Raw genomic sequence first — 18,978 nt, forward strand, 5'->3', positions numbered from 1 at the left:
AGCCATCTCCTTCTCCCACGAGATCTCGTCCTCTATCCGTTAAATCGTTCTCCTTCTCCGGCCCCTCTATCTACTGGGAACAATAATTCTTTCTCCCAAGTAATAAAGCCTTGTCCACCTGCAGTGGGAACAAAATCTACATGCAACATTCTACAACGGGAGCAGAATACGAATTCAAGAGTTATGTGGAAAAATACATTAGGAAAGCACTTTCAGGCCTACAGTTAGGCTAAATTAAGAATGCACAGGTTACATTATGTGCGTACTTCTATGGTAGGTATTTTAATAATTTAATATGTTATAACAATTATAAATGGCAAATCTGATAAAACATTAGTGTCATGAATATAAATTTTAACGGACTTGCATAAAACATTAATGGTTATTCCCTTACCTAATGTTATGGTACAATCCAGTCAGTTACAGTTCTAAAGTATACAGATGATTTTTTATTAATCATTAAGGATGTCCTCTTCTTGTACATTTATTTGTCACATATGTGACTGCAGACTAACCATGATTATAGTGCACTCCTAATGTTACCTCAAAAAGGCCCAAACTACTCTCTCCAAAGGAGAACAGAGACCAAAGAGGAAAATTGAAAATCATGACAAAGTGCAAAAGAGGGATGATAAAGAATCTGCAAGAATGGGATTAAGAAGCAGGAAATCAGGGCAGAGGGAAAAGAGGTGTCCGGTGTAATCAAGATTAAAGATGTGACTACTCACACAGGAGCAGAGTTTATCGCACTATATCAGCTCTCTTCCTGCAGTCTCCTGGTGAAGAGGTGATATGACAGTGTCACAAAGTGAGCTAGAATTCCCAGTCGAGAGAGGGTTTCCAACTCTTGTTGAGTGGCTCCGGGCAGCCTTCGTCTATTAGGTGTGTTGCAACCTACCCATAAAGTCAGAAACAACCTCTGATACCTTTGTTTTTTGTTTTTGTTGGAGGGTCAGCTCAGACAGTGCCGGACACTAACCCCTCCCATCAATGGTTGGCAAAGCGGCGATAAGATCAAAACCCCACCCCTTTCTTTCCAGACCTTGCAGGCCTGCTCCTTCGCTCAGCAAAATTATTTTTAAAGTGGAGAGATTTGAGATTAGGTAGCCATTTGCATTTGGCATTTGGCAATCCCCAAGTTCAGCAGCTCAGAGTGGTGGGCTCCTAAGAAAATCTTTGAGCCCCTGCACTCCCTTTTATACAAAGTAAGCAGTCAGTGGCAGGCCTAAATAAGCAGCGATGGTATAGATGGGACAGTCACTGAATCAGCTGAGAGTGCTAGAGGTGAAAAGGCTATGAATAAGCAGAGATCTTGGGAAGATGGTAAGCCACAGTCAACTGCAAACGTGTGGCTGTTGCAGGCCAGAAAGACTGTGATAAGTTTACAGGCTATGTATCAACAGCGTGTGTGGCAGCTCACCAATCAACAGAGACAGTGGAGAGGTGGCAGGTAAGGCATCTAGTACCGCAAACCAAATTGTGTTGCCATTAGTGGGACAAAGATTCATAACAGAATCACATGTTCAATTTACAGCATCTTTACAAGCTTTGATACCACGATAAAAAGAAACCAATTCACCCCCGTATAGAACTGAAGCAATCCCCTTCATGGGTGAAGATATATTTTTTAGAAATACTTGAGACATACTAAGATTGAAGGCATCAGAAAGATATGAGTTTTTATTTTTATAAACATTATTTGGCTTTAGAAATTAAAACCATAAAAGTGCAACAAATCATTATATATATACATCAGTTAAAAATTTAACTTCAAAAAGTTACAATAAATGTTTTTTAAGAAATAGATAATAAAAAGTATGCTTTATGTCGTAGTTAGTGGACATACAATGCTGTATACAGGAGGTATTATTGCTACTTTACTCAATATATTGACCTCCAAAAGGTGGAATGTTAATTTGGCTTGGCCGGATTCAAAGTTGTAACCCGCTGATTACAGTTGATGTATGGGCCTTTAACCTACTAAGCCTTTAGGCGATAAAAAGAAGATTTTACACCAGTGCACACAGAATAGTTTAATTTATGCATTCTTCTCAATTCTTTGAGTTATGTCTAAAAAGAAATGATATGTCTTGGGTGTAGCATTGTTCTATGGAATTTAAATCCTCACATTAGAGCTAACAGCTTATTTAATGTTGTGGTTCTGGTAGCTGAGGTACGGTTTATAGAAGATGTATTTGTCTTAGTTGCAGATAAGTACATCCAGAGCTAGGTCCAAGATAGCCATGAGGAGAGCTCCTAGAGCAGCCCGATCAGTAGCAGCCTCCCTGCTGCTCACCCCATACTCCAACTGACACTCCTTACCTCACGCGCACCCAAACATTCCATTGCATCATCACCACTCTAACATTCCTCGCAGCACATTCACATTGGCTAAACAGCAAGGGCCAAAGCAACAGGGAAGATGCATAAATAAATACACAAGATATGACAGTATCCATACAACAATCCTAACTGTACCCTGAGGAGATTTATCTGTTATTTAGTAAGCTGTACCATAAAATGTGTTAGGCAAGTACGTGTTTTTTTCACTTTACATTGACGTGAAGCCATCATCATTGTACTGTTGTGTTTTCATTCAGAACCGCCAGTCGTAACAAGCTCGGAGAACCAGAATTATTTTGTTGTCCGTCTCTGGTTCGCCCCTCCCACGCCTGCCGATTTACCCAGATTCCGGCTGCAACTGAGTGGTAACATGTGCAACAAGCATTTACAATGCAATAGGTCTCCCAATAGCGAGATTTTGAGCCATTGGCATTGTTAATGGCAATTCCTTTTATAATATTAAAAGGCATTGCGAGGGGTGAGAGGGGCGAGGGGAGGGTGGTGAGAGGGGAGAGGGGTGAGAGGGGAGAGTGGTGAGAGGGGAACGGGTGAGAGGGGAGAGTGGTGAAAGGGGAGAGTGGTGAAAGGGGAGAGTGGTGAAAGGGGAGAGTAGTGAATGGGAAGAGTAGTGATAGTGTAGAGGGGAAAGAGTGTTGAGAGGGTAGAGTGTTATCGCATTTGTAATGCAACATGTTTAGTATTAACGTGACTTAGATGTATTGATATAACAAATAACAATTGTTTTTTCTAAAATAATATTTAATACTTAAATAAAAGTTATTTTAATTTATAATGGCAATATCTTAAACTTTACCGAAAAACTTTTGTGAATGGTATGTTCAGTGTATTGTGGTGGTGTCCCTGAGTGATGTGGTGGTGTCCCTGAGTGGTGTGGTGGTGTCCCTGAGTGGTGTGGTGGTGTCCCTGAGTGATGCAGTGGTGTCCCTGAGTGATGCGGTGGTGTACCTGAGTGATGCGGTGGTGTCCCTGAGTGATGCGGTGGTGTCCCTGAGTGATGTGGTGGTGTCCCTGAGTGATGCGGTGGTGTCCCTGAGTGATGCGGTGGTGTCCCTGAGTGATGTGGTGGTGTCCCCGAGTGATGAGTGGTGGTGTCCCCGAGTGATGAGTGGTGGTGTCCCTGAGTGATGTGGTGCTGTCCCTGAGTGGTGTGGTGGTGTCCCTGAGTGATGTGGTGGTGTCCCTGAGTGGTGTGGTGGTGTCCCTGAGTGATGCGGTGATGTCCCTTATTGATGCGTGGGGGTGCACGTAAGTAGTGTGCCGGTGTCCATGAGTGAGGTTAGGGTGTCCCTAAGTAATGCGGTGTTGGCCATGAGTGTTGCCCCAGAGTGATGTTTGTCTATAAAGTGATTTGTAAAATGTGAATGAGAATGTGAGCATGTTTACATAAAAAAGTAGAAACGAGTTTGGGCGCGTAAATTTAAAATTTTAAAAAAAAGTATTGTAAGTGTAAAGCACATGCTAAAAGCTTAAATATCAACTTTTTCATAAATACCCAGTGGCTAATGCAGGTGCAGAGATGGTATTATTTACCTTTCACAGATTTCAAATGTGACATTTTGCATTTTTTCTATGGATGGGCTCGGTATTATTTCCCACAAAATAATAGTGTCTATTTTTAGAATGAGCATGTAGTGTGCTGAAATGCTCTTATTCCGTCTGAGAGTCGAAGCCCCCTTTCCCCGTGGCTGCAAACCTGAGCACTTTTCAGAAGGTGCCCCATCCTCCGTGGCGCCCGTCCCCCCTCCCGCAGATATGCAAGGCTGGGCTTCTTTTGTCTTGCAGGCGTACGAGGAACAGGTGCGAATTGGCGATTGCCCAGGCAATTCTGCATGAAAACGGGCCTTGACCTTGACACTCCCAGCTCCAGCCGAGTCACTTCCAGCTCCTCGCCTAGGTGTCTCCAAGTGAATTGCAGTCTGCAGTTTCAATAAACACACTCACCCCGACAAAAGCATAGCATACAGGGAATGCCGTGCATTGAACGATAAAGGTTATCAGAGCTGTATCCCTTCACCATCCTTTCACTCATGTAAAAAGGCGCAACTTGCGTAGGAAGGACTGTTAAGGAGATGTCCTACGAAAGGAATTATATTGCAATTCAAAGACAAAACGTATTTCCTGAAAACTGTGACAGTGTAACATTATCTTAAATGCGTGTTCATACACAAATGCTGACTGTCACCATGCCAAAGTTTGTGTGATTTTGGAGCTTGACCTTTCCAAATGTTGCCATCTTTCGTAAAAAACTCTTTTAAAAGAGCACTCCGCAAGCAGCATTTCTTTTAGTAAAGACTTTCAGTGAGCTGGTCTTTGCATGGGAGCCAAAAGGAGCAGGGGAGTGAGCGAGTGGGAGGGAAGCCTGGCGACAGGGGGCTGGGGAGGAGATCCCTTTGAAGGCATTGCGCAGAGGGGGGCGGGGGAGAGGAGGCGGGGGAGAGCTCCTTTGAAATGCGGCTGGGGAGCAAATGGCAAGCTCGTGCACAAGCACGTGCACTTGCCGAAATCCGCCCGCCTGGTCCAGCTCCTGTTTTGGCCACTATAGATCGACCATCTTCAATGCGCAAGCGCATTGGCAGAGGTCGACCTAAAAATGACAAAATAATGAAGTAATACTACCACAAAATATGCTGTGTTACGCTGCATAATTTAGTCAACCCTGTCACTTAATTATTTTCTCCTCTGACACATAATTCCAGTGGCCTTGCTATAGACCCTCACATCACTGAGAGTCTCGTATGCTGCTGCTAATTGCATATGTATTTACGTGGAAACACAATACAGGTGCTTAATGTCTTTCTTTGATCAGGTACGCAATTACATTGGACCTGATTCACCAAGGTAAACTTACACTTTTGTGTAAGTTTACTTATTTTTGGTATTCACAAAGGCAAACTTAGACCAAAAGTCTAACTTTGCTACTTTTTGGTATTCACAAAGGTAATCTTAGACCAAAAGTCTAACTTTACTAATAGTAACTTGCCTTTGGGAATGCCTTTGAAAAAGAGAGAGAAAAACACAAAAGAGGAAAATAACAAGGAATTGAAAAAGTGAAAACCAGTGAGGAAGGAGAAAGCAGAAATGAAAAGAACCTACAAGAGAGAGAGAAACAGGCAGGGAGTGTCACATGGGGCATTAAAGAAACCTGAGATTAAATCAAGTTTCCGCAGCTTGGTATTCAACACCACAGCCGGACTGGGAAGCGAAACCAGGGGGGAAGCAGTGGTGCTAGTTGGGAGCATCCCTCCTGCCTCACTGCTGCCACTTTTGGTAAAAGGCTGATATTTTAGAACTGCCTCCGGTAACAAAAACGGCCCCCCAGGGGTCCAAAACTGGCCCCCTACCTGGCGGTCCACCGGCTAGAGAAAATACTTTATTTTTTCTTTAATTTATGAAAGAAAAAAAACAAAGGTTTACCAATTAATTCCTTTGTCTGGAATGAAGCATGTGAATTCATTTTAAACGCTGTCAAGGCTACAAAATGTAGAAGGACAGAGTTGCATACACAATGGGTGGCTCATTATTATTTGGTCTACTTGCATAAATGATCTATATCAATATCTAATGAATGTCCAAGATGCCCTAAACCTGTAGACTGTGTTCAAATGATTTGGCCTGCCCTGTTCTACACGATTTTTGGAGACAGGTTGTACTGTTCGTAAATAATAATCTGTAAATTAATGTAACACCACATCCAATTTAATTTTTAGTGGGTAGCTCTAAAAATTATGCATTGCTCTTTTTTTTTTTTTTTTTTTTTTAGAGTTTTATATAGCGCGAACTAGATTCGAACCGAATCAGGTATCAGAGCGCTTTACATAGCACAAGTTATGTTTTTTACATGAGGACACACACACTTTCATTTTTAGGCACGGGGACGCACTTAGGGGCCCATTAGGATGACGCCCGACATCCATTCCCGAATTCCCCCCGCCATATTAGTATGGCGGGGGGGACCGCGGCGGACGGGAAGACCATCTGCCGCTTTTCCGCCCCGGTCGCCTTGCGGCCGGGGCAGAGAATGTTTAATATGGTGGCGGTGTCTCATAGACACCACCAGCATATTAGTATGGGATGTCAGTCATGCCTTTCCGTGGCGGCAATGCCGCCACGGAAAGGCATGCGGTCTTCTCTCTGGGGGCCCCCTGCGGGCCCCCAGAGTGAAGGAGGGGTGGGGGCTGCACACGGGGGTACCTGTGGTACCCCCCACATTTGCATAAACAAAGCGGCAGGCACCGCGCGGTGGACCCCTTAGTGTTTACTAAGAGTAGCCAGTGGTCTCAGAGAACATTGCTAGAGCTTAAAATCTTTAAAATGTTGTTTTTCTACATTCTCAAAGAGGAGGGGGCCTTTGGGAACCCCCGTTACATTTGCAAATGGGTTGCCACTGGTTTTAAACTGGTGGTAAAGTATTACTCCTGTGCGACTGGAGTTTGATCTCAAAATAGTGATACATAGCATACCAATTTAATATTTGGAAGGGGTGCACTAAACACCCCCCTTGCAAATACCAAATCATAAATGCAAATTGTGAACAAGTTACTGAATCACATTTTGCCTTTTGTACATCTAATAAAGCATTTTTGCAAAAATGCCTTGTACATCTGGCACTATATATTGTGATAAATTGAAAAGTGCTATGGAATACCAATTTATGTATATATGTATAAGCGTGAAAGGCCTCAAGCACCACTCAATACTTTTTTAAGTTGCTTACATTATTTAACTTTTCACATGGTGATTGGGAGAACACATATTGCCTTTTTGGGAGGCGGTGACCAATTTTAATTATCCGAGTTTGAACTCAGTGAACTCCCCATGCAAATGTTTGAAGACTACACTTTCAATGAAAAGCATATTAGAGATCGGACAATAGCCACAAATGATCATCAGCAATCAATCAGACAACTTATGTTCTAATAATATTGGTTCAATATGTGACGCTTCTTTACAAAAAAGCAGAGATACATAAAAAGTGGACATTAAGGCACAATAGAAGGTGTGGATGAAAGAAGGATAGGTAACAAGCACCTAATTTCAAAAATGAGAAAATAAATAGTTAGACAATGTAAGTCAGTGTATGAATTAGATTTTTTTGCACATGCTATCATAACTATCTTGCAAGAAATGTTCATATGTCTTATCTTTTCCTCAAATGCCTGCAAGCTGTTGTCACTTAAGTAGTCACCAATATTAAGCTCAACTCTCGTCCGCCATTACTGAAGTGATATTGATGTTAATTAGTACTGTCATTGTTTGTAAGTCAGGCATTTAAAAAAGGTTTAGGTATCTCCTATTGTTTTTTTTTTTTAAATAATACGTAATATTCATACATATAGGGACTTTTGATCAGCAGGCTTCATCCATCGGCCTGTTAAGGTGAAATCCACAGTTTGTGTCTGTTCTCCAAATCATACATCAGGGGCCATGGGTCAGCCCACTTTCTCCACTCGCGCTTTTCACTTTCAGTGAGTGCACAAAGCATGCACACATTGTTCACACACGCTCAAAAATAGTTCCTATCCAATGATTTGAAAAATTGGTTCAAAGTGGGCCTTTTATTTTATTTATGGATCTCCACTACAGACTGCTTTGGCTGTCTGTATGTAGAGTGCCTATTAGTTCCAGCATATTACTTCTACCTAGAGGAGGCTTTGGAGCAACACTTTGATCATGTTTGGATGACTTTGCAGTCTATCTCAGTTGTCGGCTCCCGATTTAATGGCTATCCTCTCTATTCTTGTGTTTGTCCTGACCAGGAGCATTTCAGTGTCACAGTGTTATGAATGGATAAGTTATATCCTTCCACTACAAACTGCAAAGGTCTCTTTTTTTAGTCAGAAGTTAACACTCCATGAGAATGCGTGTGTTTCCTTGCTCTCTCGCCCTGCGTTTTTCTCTGCCTCCCCTGAGTGCTCTTTTTTTAATTTTTCCCTCTTCTGCTCCTCAACCATTCCCTGTCCCACTCCCCATGGGGCATATTAGCAAGAACCTCGTTAAAATTATCGCTGTTTTAGCGGCAGGAAACTGCCACTAAAACGGTGATAAAGGGCTTGCTAATATGCGTTATAGAATTTCAATAGAAGCCCAGGTTAGATATACTTAACATCTAACCTGGGCTTCTATTGAAATTCTATAACGCATATTAGCAAGCCATTATCGCCGTTTTAGCAGCAGTTTCCTGCTGCTAAAACAGCAATAATTTTAACGAGGTTCTTGCTAATATGCCCCTATGCTCTTCATTTATTTATTTATTTATTACAAAGGGGCGGGTCGATGCAAAGTAATGCCAGGATTCTTGCTTCCTGCTTGTTTTTCACTTTTTTTTAAATGTATTTTACCATTCTAGCATGGCCGTCTGCAATGTAAGAATGAAAATTTAAAAACGACTGCTACATATCACAATACATACACACACACTCGTCATGAAGCATGAGCACACATGAGATTATCAAAAAACATTGGCAAAGCCAATCACTGAGCCTTTAACAGCTGACACCTACTAGCATGGCCTAATCTTGTTCTTATCAGCTATTTATTTTGCCTGCAAGTGGCATTATAGCCCTGTAGCTGTCTGTGATTTGAATGCTTGGTTAGATGCTAATTTATTTTTGTCTCCTCAACAAATAATAACAACGAAAGCATGGCACATATGGAAAAAGGGTTGCTGTTTCAAAATGTCACTAGTTAAATTAGTGCATCATAAATGCATTGCAAGCATAAGACAGCTACATTTAGATGATGGTATATTTTTCTATATTTATTTTTATTCCTGTGTGTCTGTGTCCTATGCTTGCAATAAACGAACAATGCACCTGCGTGGCTGGACCAGATCTCCTGGTTTTAACAATGGCTTCGTCTTTGTTGTTAACACATTATTCCACTAGTTTGGCACCAATATTATTGTTTCATTAGATATAGGTATTCCGTATACAATTTAGCTCACCATTCACAAGTAGTGTGGTTATGTCTAAACAATATGCTTGTGTCTCAGATGCACTTCCTGGAGTAAAGTGGACAGTATCACTCTTTGTATAGTTCTTTTCCTACACCATGGAATGTGTAATGTTATCTTTTTCTGTTATTGTTTCTAAGCAGTGCTGCTTGCTGTTTAGTGGTGTTATGTAAGACAACTGTATAATAATAATGATGCAGATTGATGTGTATGTTCTGTTTTATCTACAGGTTGTTGCTTTGTCATCGTGGAGTTTGATGAGGGATGCATCATACTATACACTTTCTATAATTGCACTCATTGTGGTAAGAACTTGTTCTTTTGCTTTTTGATATTATGTTTCTGAGACGTGTGTGAATATCCTAATTATACCCTATCAATACATGTATGACATTGTGCTAATCTTGCTCTAGGACCCTTAGCTCACTGCTGCAGACTCAGCACTGGCTGAAGCTGCCTCTATTGACAAAACACATAAGTCACAAAACCTAAGAGGGACACAAACTCTTTTGGACGGAAACGTCATGCAGGCTGTATGAATCCATTCTTCCTCCCTCTCCTTCCAGGGTTGACACCTCCTGAACCGCTTAAAGATCCCTCGGGTGACATAGCAAGTTGAGCGCGCCGATGTTCTGTCAGAAATAGGGAGTGTCTGGGCTTAGGAGTGTTGGGACCTCCTGTTTATTGGCTCTTTATCTGTGAGTTTTCCATCCTCTCCTTGTCACCAGTGGGGCATGCGGCCATAAGACATGAATCCAGACACAGGAGGTCAAGTTAAAGTGAGATTGGGAACCAAAGGGTGGTCCATCAGGTATTCTCCATGTAAGCCAAAGATTACTCTATTAGACTGTAACACTAGATCAGTACTATATTTATACAGAAGGGCTATGTGCCTCAGTTGGGCAGCCTAATTAGGTACACGTTTTTTTTATAAAGATACTTGTGCCTTGTAAAGTTAAGTAATTAATTTGCTATGACCTTACTCATCACCTAGTTCTCAAACTGGGTTCCTAAAGTAATTGAAAGCATAGGCCCTCATTACCAGGGACCTGAGTTGTATTTTCAGGGGGATATTGCAATCGGCCATTCCAAATTGCTTGACGTCAATAGTCCCAGAATTACTCACAGACACTGAACCTTATACAGTTCTATATGTACAGCGGGCTGCTGCAAAGGTCAACCACCTTCCACCCTTCAACTCCATAATGGTGCATTGTCCCTGTCTGTGCGGGAACGCACTCTAAATTGGGTGCACCCGATGCAGACGGGGACAGTGTGCCACATTACTCACAAAATGTGCTGGCCCCTGTACAGGGCCATACTTGTGCCAGGAGTGGGTAAAGACAGTGTGGCATTGAATGGCAGACTTGTGTTTTAAACCACTGATACATATTTCAGTCTTCCAATGCAGGGGGCAGGTAGCACATTGAGAGGAATATGTCTTTACCCAAGCGCAGAAGAAGTTCCTGGGATCCCCTCACCCCAATCTCAAAGAGCAACTTCTAGGGATGTGCTTAGGGTGCTCTTCTTCCTATGTTGCATGAAATCAGTACACATGTCTCAGACCTATTTGCCCCTGCCCCTGCAGCTGTAGTTGTAGTACACTATGGCTGCAGAGGCAACAGCATTCTCTCATTTGAATGGGGTCCTGACTGCAAAATGACTGTTTCTGGGTTTATGGCATTAATTATGCTCTCATAATGTTCTTCATAAATGTTCAGTTCATCTGTAGATTGCTAAGTATGCTCATTCCATCTGAAGTAGAAATGTTATGTTATTTATTTTTGTAAAGCGCTTGTATATCTGAGGATGTTTTGCCACTGCCTTGAGGAAAAGGACAGTTTAGAGCTAGGAATGAATACTGATGAAGAAAAACACAGTAGAGGAGAGATGGATTATTGGCCAAAGAGCCAGGTTTTAAAGGCTTTTGTGATGTGTAGGATATTCATTAATTTCTTCAGTTTGAGAGGAAGAGAGCTCCACAGCGTAGCTTGCCAACCTCACAAATTTTGCCTCCGCAAAGAGTTTTCCTGAATTTGGGAACTACAACATTTTTGACAGCCCTAGAGTGTAGTGGTCTAGTGGGGATGTACCAAGAGAATTTTAAAATTAAATAGTCAGGCTCATTGTTGTGTAGTGCTTTGAAAGCAATTCGCAGTGCCTTAACGGTGATTCGTTTCTTAATAGTTAGCCAGTGTAGCTCTCTATGTGCAAAAGTTGCTGATTGATGTTTGCGCAATCCAAAGAGGTTCTGGACTGAAGCATTTTGTAGTGTTTGTAGCTTTGTCTGACGATTTTGTTGCATATTAATATACAGAGCATTGAAGTAGTCCAGTTTAGACAAGAGTAATGCACTAACAGCTGTTTTTAGAAGATTAATAGGAATGAAGGGGAGAATCTTTCTGATTATTTTTAGGATGCAAAAGACAGAGGACGCAATACAATTGATCTGGCTGGTGAACATTAGCCTATTGTCGACAGTGGCATTGCTAGCCCTTTGGGCACCTGGGGCAGTCCCTGTGTTTGCCGCACCGCAGCAGCATGGGTGGGGGGTGCTGGTGAGATTCGACAAAGATTGTTACTGCGCAATGGCTGTTTTGTGGGGGGTTGATTGGCGCCCGAGACGGCAGGTAGGGGATGGAGGCAGATGTTGCCCTCAAAACTCTGCCACCCTGCTGCCCCCCGTACCCACCTTGCTATGCCACTGATTGTCGAAGAGGATGCCAATGTTCCTTACTTTTTCCACTGCCTTTGGCAAAACACCCATTTCCTGGGGCCACAAACTGGGGAACCAGAAAGATGTGTTATTTCCAAAGAGGAGAATTTCAGTTGTTCCTGAAGTAAGTCTCAAACTGTTTTTGTTTGTCCAGTTCCCAATCTTATTTATGTAATTATGGAATTTGATGGCAATGTGGTCCAGGTTGCCCCGAGACTGAGACCACAAGTTGGGTGTCATCAGCATAGAAAGTAACTGAGAACCCAAAAGATTGTATGCGTTTGGTCAATGGTGTAGTGTATAGATTGAAACGAGTAGGACTAAGTGACGCCCCTTGTGGAAGTGTGAAAAGATTTGATACAATTCATCCATTTCTACACATTGCTCATGTTGAGACAAGAAGGATGTTAAGAAGGCAATGGCTGTTCCTCTGATTCCCAAAGTAGTCAATCAGAATGTTATGATTGACCGTGTCAAATGCTGCTGAGTAGTCTAACAGTATTAAGGCAGTATTCTCTTGTCTATCTAAAGGAGCTCTTATATTTTCAGATGCACCAATAAGTGTTGGCATCTAAAGCCAAATTGTGTACCATCTAGGAGGCAATCAATAAAGACAATCAACTGTTGGTTAAGAGCCTTGTCTATGATTTTTGCTGGAAGTGGCAGCTGAGATATGGGCCGATAGTTACTCAGGTCAGTAGGTGGGAGATTGCTTTTTTTTTATTAGAGGCAAGCTTGAAGCTCTTTTCCAGACTTTTGGGAAATAACCTGTGCTAAGCATATCGTTAAAGATGTTTGTTCTATGGTCTGAAATTATTTCAGGTACTTGTTGGAGGATTACTGGAGGGCAAGAACTTGCTAATCGACAATATTTTGTGTAACAAAATGACAGCAGGGTCAAACCCCAAAAAAGTTGTCTGAGTTTAGGGGGATGCAACAGAATTGACAAGCATTTTTGCTTGTGGTTGGTTTGTGCTATTCATGTAAGGTGCCACCACAAGCAACTGAGTATTTGATCGGATCATGCATTTACACCATGGAGAAACACACCAACAGACATGGAAATGAGCAAAATGTACAGTGTACCTCAGCAGGCTGGGGATACATATCTGTACTGCAGTGAAGAAAAACATAGGTCCGCAGAGGGTATGCTTGAGACACTTAGGCAATCTACCCATGAAGATAAAATGAGAACTGAACTGCATAGAATCAATTGTACATTCATCTCAGCTAACTGTAAAGAGACAAAAGGAAAGCACAAATAACAGAAGTTTCCCTCTGAAGACATAAACTAATAATCTCTGGAAAGGCAAGAAAAGACATAGGAGGCACTAATTGAGTGGATAGTTCAGTCTTCCATTTGCCCACCGTAGAGCTTCATTTCTGACAACTGGGCATTACCTTTTTTTGTTTGGCATGTCATATTCGATCTCAATAAAAGAAGATGCAGAGTTCTTTTATATTTATCAGTTGTGATAGTTATCGCCTATGTCAACGTTTCGGGGAATAACCTAACGTTTTTGGTGCAGTAAGCCCTAAAGTCGGCATGTTCATGTTATTGCAAAATACACAAGATGATGGACGGGGAATGTTGCACAATGGCAAAACATTCACCCCCAGTCACAGATCTGGGTTTAATCCATCGTTATTTTGCTCACCAAGCCGCCCCATTTCAGACATGGCCATATGCAAATCAGTCTTGACCCTGTGCCTCATGGGAACAGTCCAGCCCGAACTGCCAAGGCATGTCTTCCCTGTACCGGAATCAAGCATCCTAGGACCGGTTTCTGGCCATGTCTGAACTGGGGTGGTGTGGTGAGCAAAAAAACAATGGATTTAGGCCCAGATCTCTGTACTGGGGTGAATGTATGACATTGTTCTGCATTCTGTCCATCAACTGTTGTTTTTACATTTGTCACCCTGAGTGGGACGGGTATGCTCAGACTTGAGTCCCGTGCTCTCCACGCCACTGGAGTCAAGCTATCCTGGCTGAAGACGGCTGATAGCCAGAAACCGGTCCTAGGATGCTTGATTCTGGTCCAGGGAAGATATGGCTTGGCAGTTCGGGCTGGACTGTTCCCATGAGGCACAGGGTCAAGGCTGATTTGCATATGGCCATGTCTGAACTGGGGTGGTGTGGTGAGCAAAAAAACGATGGATTTAGGCCCAGATCTCTGTACTGGGGTGAATGTATGACATTGTTTTGCATTCTGGCCATCAACTGTTGTTTTTGCATTTGTCACCCCGAGGGGGACGGGTATGCTCAGACGTGAGTCCTGTGCTCTCCACGCCACTGGAGTCAAGCTATCCTGGCTGAAGACGGCTGATACCCAGAAACCGGTCCTAGGATGCGTGATTCTGGTCCAGGGAAGACATGGCTTGGCAGTTCGGGCTGGACTGTTCCCATGAGGCACAGGGTCAAAGCTGATTTGCATATGGCCATGTGTGAACTGGGGTGGTGTGGTGAGCAAAAAAACGATGGATTTAGGCCCAGATCTCTGTACTGGGGTGAATGTATGACATTGTTCTGCATTCTGTCCATCAACTGTTGTTTTTGCATTTGTCACCCCGAGCGGGACGGGTATGCTCAGACGTGAGTCCCGTGCTCTCCACGCCACTGGAGTCAAGCTATCCTGGCTGAATACGGCTGATAGCCAGATACCGGTCCTAGGATGCTTGATTCTGGTCCAGGGAAGACATGACTTGGCAGTTGGGGCTGGGCTGTTCCCATGAGGCACAGGGTCAAGACTGATTTGCAGATGGCCATGTCTGAACTGGGGTGGTGTGGTGAGCAAAAAAACGATGGATTTAGGCCCAGATCTCTGAACTGGGGTGAATGTATGACATTGTTCAGCATTCTGTCCATTAACTGTTGTTTTTGCATTTGTCACCCCGAGTGGGACGGGTGTGCTCAGACGTGAGTCCCGTGCTCTCCACGCCATTGTAGTCAAGCTATCCTGGCTGAAGACGGCTGATAGCCAGAAACTGGGCCTAGGATGCTTGATTCTGGTCCAGGGAAGACATGACTTGGCAGTTCGGGCTGGACTGTTCCCATGAGGCACTGGGTCAAAGCTGATTTGCATATGGCCATGTCTGAACTGAGGTGGTGTGGTGAGGAGAAAAACGATGGATTTAGGCCCAGATCTCTGTACTGGGGTGAATGTATGACATTGTTCTGCATTCTGTCCATCAACTGTTGTTTTTGCATTTGTCACCCCGAGTGGGACGGGTATGCTCAGACGTGAGTCCCGTGCTCTCCACGCCACTGGAGTCAAGCTATCCTGGCTGAAGACGGCTGATATCCAGAAACCGGTCCTAGGATGCTTGATTCTGGTACAGGAAAAACATGACTTGGCTGTTCGGGCTGGACTCTTCCCATGAGGCACAGGGTCAAGGCTGATTTGCATATGGCCATGTCTGAACTGGGGTGGTGTGGTGAGCAGAAAAATGATGGATGTAGGCCCAGATCTCTGTACTGGGGTGAATGTATGACATTGTTCTGCATTCTGTCCATCAACTGTTGTTTTTGCATGTTCATGTAATTAACAAGCATTTTTCTCCAATAAATATTGGCAGGTCAATCACAAAAGTCATAATTCCTATATGTGCGGGAAAGGAGTTACAAAATATTTGATGCAAGCGCACTGCTTTGTTATTTGCTGTTCCAAAATAATTTAAAATAAGGTATAAACTAGTTATATGGTGCTCCAAAGGGTGGCGTCTTCCGTCCAAGACGTCCTGTACAATTCAAACAAAAACTTGGATCATTAGTTGCATCCCCTTTGGGCACTCAAGACATGGGTTCCTCCAACATACTAAGGACTCCACACAGTTCAATAAGTTCTGGGACAGGAGTTACGGCACTAATAGGAGGTGATGAACCCACACTTGATGTGAGCCTAATTTTGTTGTTTTGCTACCGCTGAAGCACCACAGAAATAGTGCTAAATAATGCAAAAGCAGCTGTCCATCGGGACACTTTACCTGATTAGATCCCCTCTCATATTTCTAAACGGGGTTGATCATCATTTCTTCAAGGTTACATATATAATCTGCACATCAAGGGTAATGTCAAAAGCTTGAAAAGAGATTTGTATCTAGTATGTAAAAGGTCTCATGTGTGTAAACAAGCCGTGAATTCTAGCCCCAGTTTTTCCACTTTTCTAAAATCCGAATCCGCTGACACTTGGAAATTAGAATCATGGAAAATCCACTAGAACAGTAACATTGGCGCGCGAAAGGTGTTCTCAGAAGGTTACAAGGGTATCTAATGGAAATGTAAAGTAGACAGTTATTCCTTTGGTTTTTTCCAACCTACTTCCTCAAATATACTTACTTCAAAAAAAGCATATGGTACATGGAGAGACGAGGAGGAAATGCAATCAATCCACCCCATGTTTCATGGGGCTTTAGAGGAAGGGATTTCTCCACCAGAAAGAAATACTTCACGAGGACAAGCGAATGAACCTAGACGTTTTCTCTCTTGGATTGTGTCAGGTTAAAGGTTCATGTCACCTCGCCAGACGTGTTCCTTGAGACAATGTTCTCCCTCTTTCAACAATATCAAGCAATTTACACTATTGTGCTTCTTCCTTCGGTCGATAATGCCGGGCGAAGAGGGATTTCTGAAACCTATTTCCCATATTTGAAGCACACTTTCGTCATCCACGAAATACCCTGCTGGAAACAGCAATGTCAACCCTCCCAGGACCTGCCTAAATGGCGAGAGACTGCCTGCTAACATAGTCCTGAAAACATGTCCCTCGACACAGCACATTAGCTGTCACTGAGCCACTGCATCCTGTTTCGTTGATTGAATTTTGTGAGTAATTTCCATAAACATAATTTGCATAAACAGACATATTATGCAGCCATTCCAACAGCTGCATAAAAAAACTGAAAAGTCAAAAGGAACTGTCATTTGCTTTTGCCTGACTGTTAGATTAAGTGAATGGCAACTGGGTAAATGTTCTTATACTGCGGGCACAGCAGAATTCAGGGGTTAGAAAGACCTGCTGTGTGGGAGAGAGATGTGGCCTAGAGACTAGAGCTGCCGACCTCGGACGATGGAGAGCCCCATTCAAATCTCGACATTGTCTCAACTTCCTGTGGTTCTGGCCAACTCGCATACTCTCCCTATGTCTAAAACGGAAATAGTATGAGTATTTATTGCTATTTGGTACTCAGTTGCCGTGTATATCTTAAATCTCCCCTTTCTTTTCCTTCCTCCTTCTTCCTATGTAAACTCTAAAATGTAAACAGCTTTCTACTATGTTTCATGGCCTATTTTTATCGCATATGTTAGTTATTCTCAAATATTGTTACACTTTTGCCCTGTGTTTTATGATGAACATTACGTTTATAAAGCTTATTAAACTTGAGAAATGACTAATGTGCTCTGGTTCTAATGCCCTTGGTCCAGGTTTATGCTGGCAAAAGGGGGCTTCAGATAGCCTTGGTTGGGAATTTACATAGGCAATTAAAACTAGCTTTGATTGTGATATCTACAACCTTTATTCTAGAGAGGAATTTTACTATGAAATCGTAATTTCTTTTTATCAATCAAGCAGCATGATTACCTGCAATCTTGAAATTATTTACCATATCAAAACACATCATTTCCATACAGGGCACAAGTCAGGGGGTACACGCAGGTAAACGGTGTCCACCCACTATTTTCACGGGGTGGGCGCCGTCCGCTTTGCCAAGAAGTTGGGCCCCACTGAAGTATGCTGAACTAATCCTGGTGTAATTTTCAGACACCAGGACACATTCAGCAGTGCCTGCACGTTGTCTGCTTTCCATTGCAGGCACAGAGAGAGCTTTTATTTCAACTCCTGCGGGCCGAAGTTAAGGGCTCATCAGGCCTCCTTTTGTTTGAATATCCTGACTGGAGGTAGCCTGTAACCTCTCAGGTAAATGTAAATGCAACAAAGTGAAAACAAAGGCACACAGTTTGTTATCTCTTCACAGATACTTAAGAGAGGCATGCTTTTGCCTTTGTTCAGGTCCTCTATATAGGAGATGCATGCACTGTGAGAAAGTCAGGCGTGTTGGTCTGTCCCAGTACTTACATAAATAACAATTTCAATAGCACTGTTTAATTTCTTTTATAGCGCTCTGCAGCCAAATGCAGGGTGTCAGAACTGTTTACTTAACATACACATTACACATTGACAATAAACCATGGAAGTGAGTAAATCAATGTACAAAATGAGTTACATGAGACACGGTTACAAGGTGTAGGAGTCACATGTCCTTCATAGCTCACTGTGCTATATTACAAGGATTACAATTTATGAACTGTACGTAACAAAAGGATCTCTGTGTTGGAAGCAGTAACCCACTTTACTATGTATGTAAAATAAAAATCTGTCATCTGTATGTTATATGATGTGCTTTGAAGGAGACACGTTAACTCGCTATGCTACTTTGATTCAAATCAGGGACTTCACAAAACACAGATCTCTCCAATAAACACATTCACCTCCACCGTTATCTCACCATTATTTCTATTCCCTGAGATATACTGGGCACCTTTACAGCAGATGCTTTAACCCAATAATATTTCAAAATGCAGAAGTTTCAACCAATTAAGCAGAACAGATCTACTGCCATGCTTCTCCTTGTTGCCAATTTCTTTGTGATAGGGTTAAAATATATATATATATATAAGTTGAGGCCCAGATTTTACATAGGGGTTGCGCCACTTTTTGGGCAAAACCCCAATGTCAAATCAAATTTTTTAATTCTCATAATGTGCTGAAATGCATTCATTATATACCTGATAAACATGTATGAGGTCTTAATATCTGAAGTCACTTCTTGTGGTCACTTCCAGTGAGGCCACTTACTGTTATGTCACATGCAATGTCACACGTTGTGACATCATGCGCTGTGATGGCACGCGTCATGATTTCACTTGCATACTGCCTAACCTGGTTAG

General features: G+C 42.6%; 1 protein-coding gene across 1 annotated transcript in view; it reads left to right on the forward strand.

Annotated features, from left to right (window-relative positions):
- The window catches only part of SLC24A3 (solute carrier family 24 member 3), a 1,490,020-nt gene that overhangs the window by 1,190,893 nt on the left and 280,149 nt on the right, over nucleotides 1-18,978 (forward strand). The window contains exon 7 of the mRNA XM_078648964.1: nucleotides 9,547-9,621. Within this exon, the coding sequence (XP_078505090.1) occupies nucleotides 9,547-9,621 (75 nt within the window). The remainder of the gene's footprint in view (nucleotides 1-9,546; nucleotides 9,622-18,978) is intronic.

The sequence above is a fragment of the Lissotriton helveticus genome, chromosome 6 (genome assembly GCF_964261635.1).
Source record: "Lissotriton helveticus chromosome 6, aLisHel1.1, whole genome shotgun sequence".
In the NCBI taxonomy this organism is placed as follows: domain Eukaryota; kingdom Metazoa; phylum Chordata; class Amphibia; order Caudata; family Salamandridae; genus Lissotriton; species Lissotriton helveticus.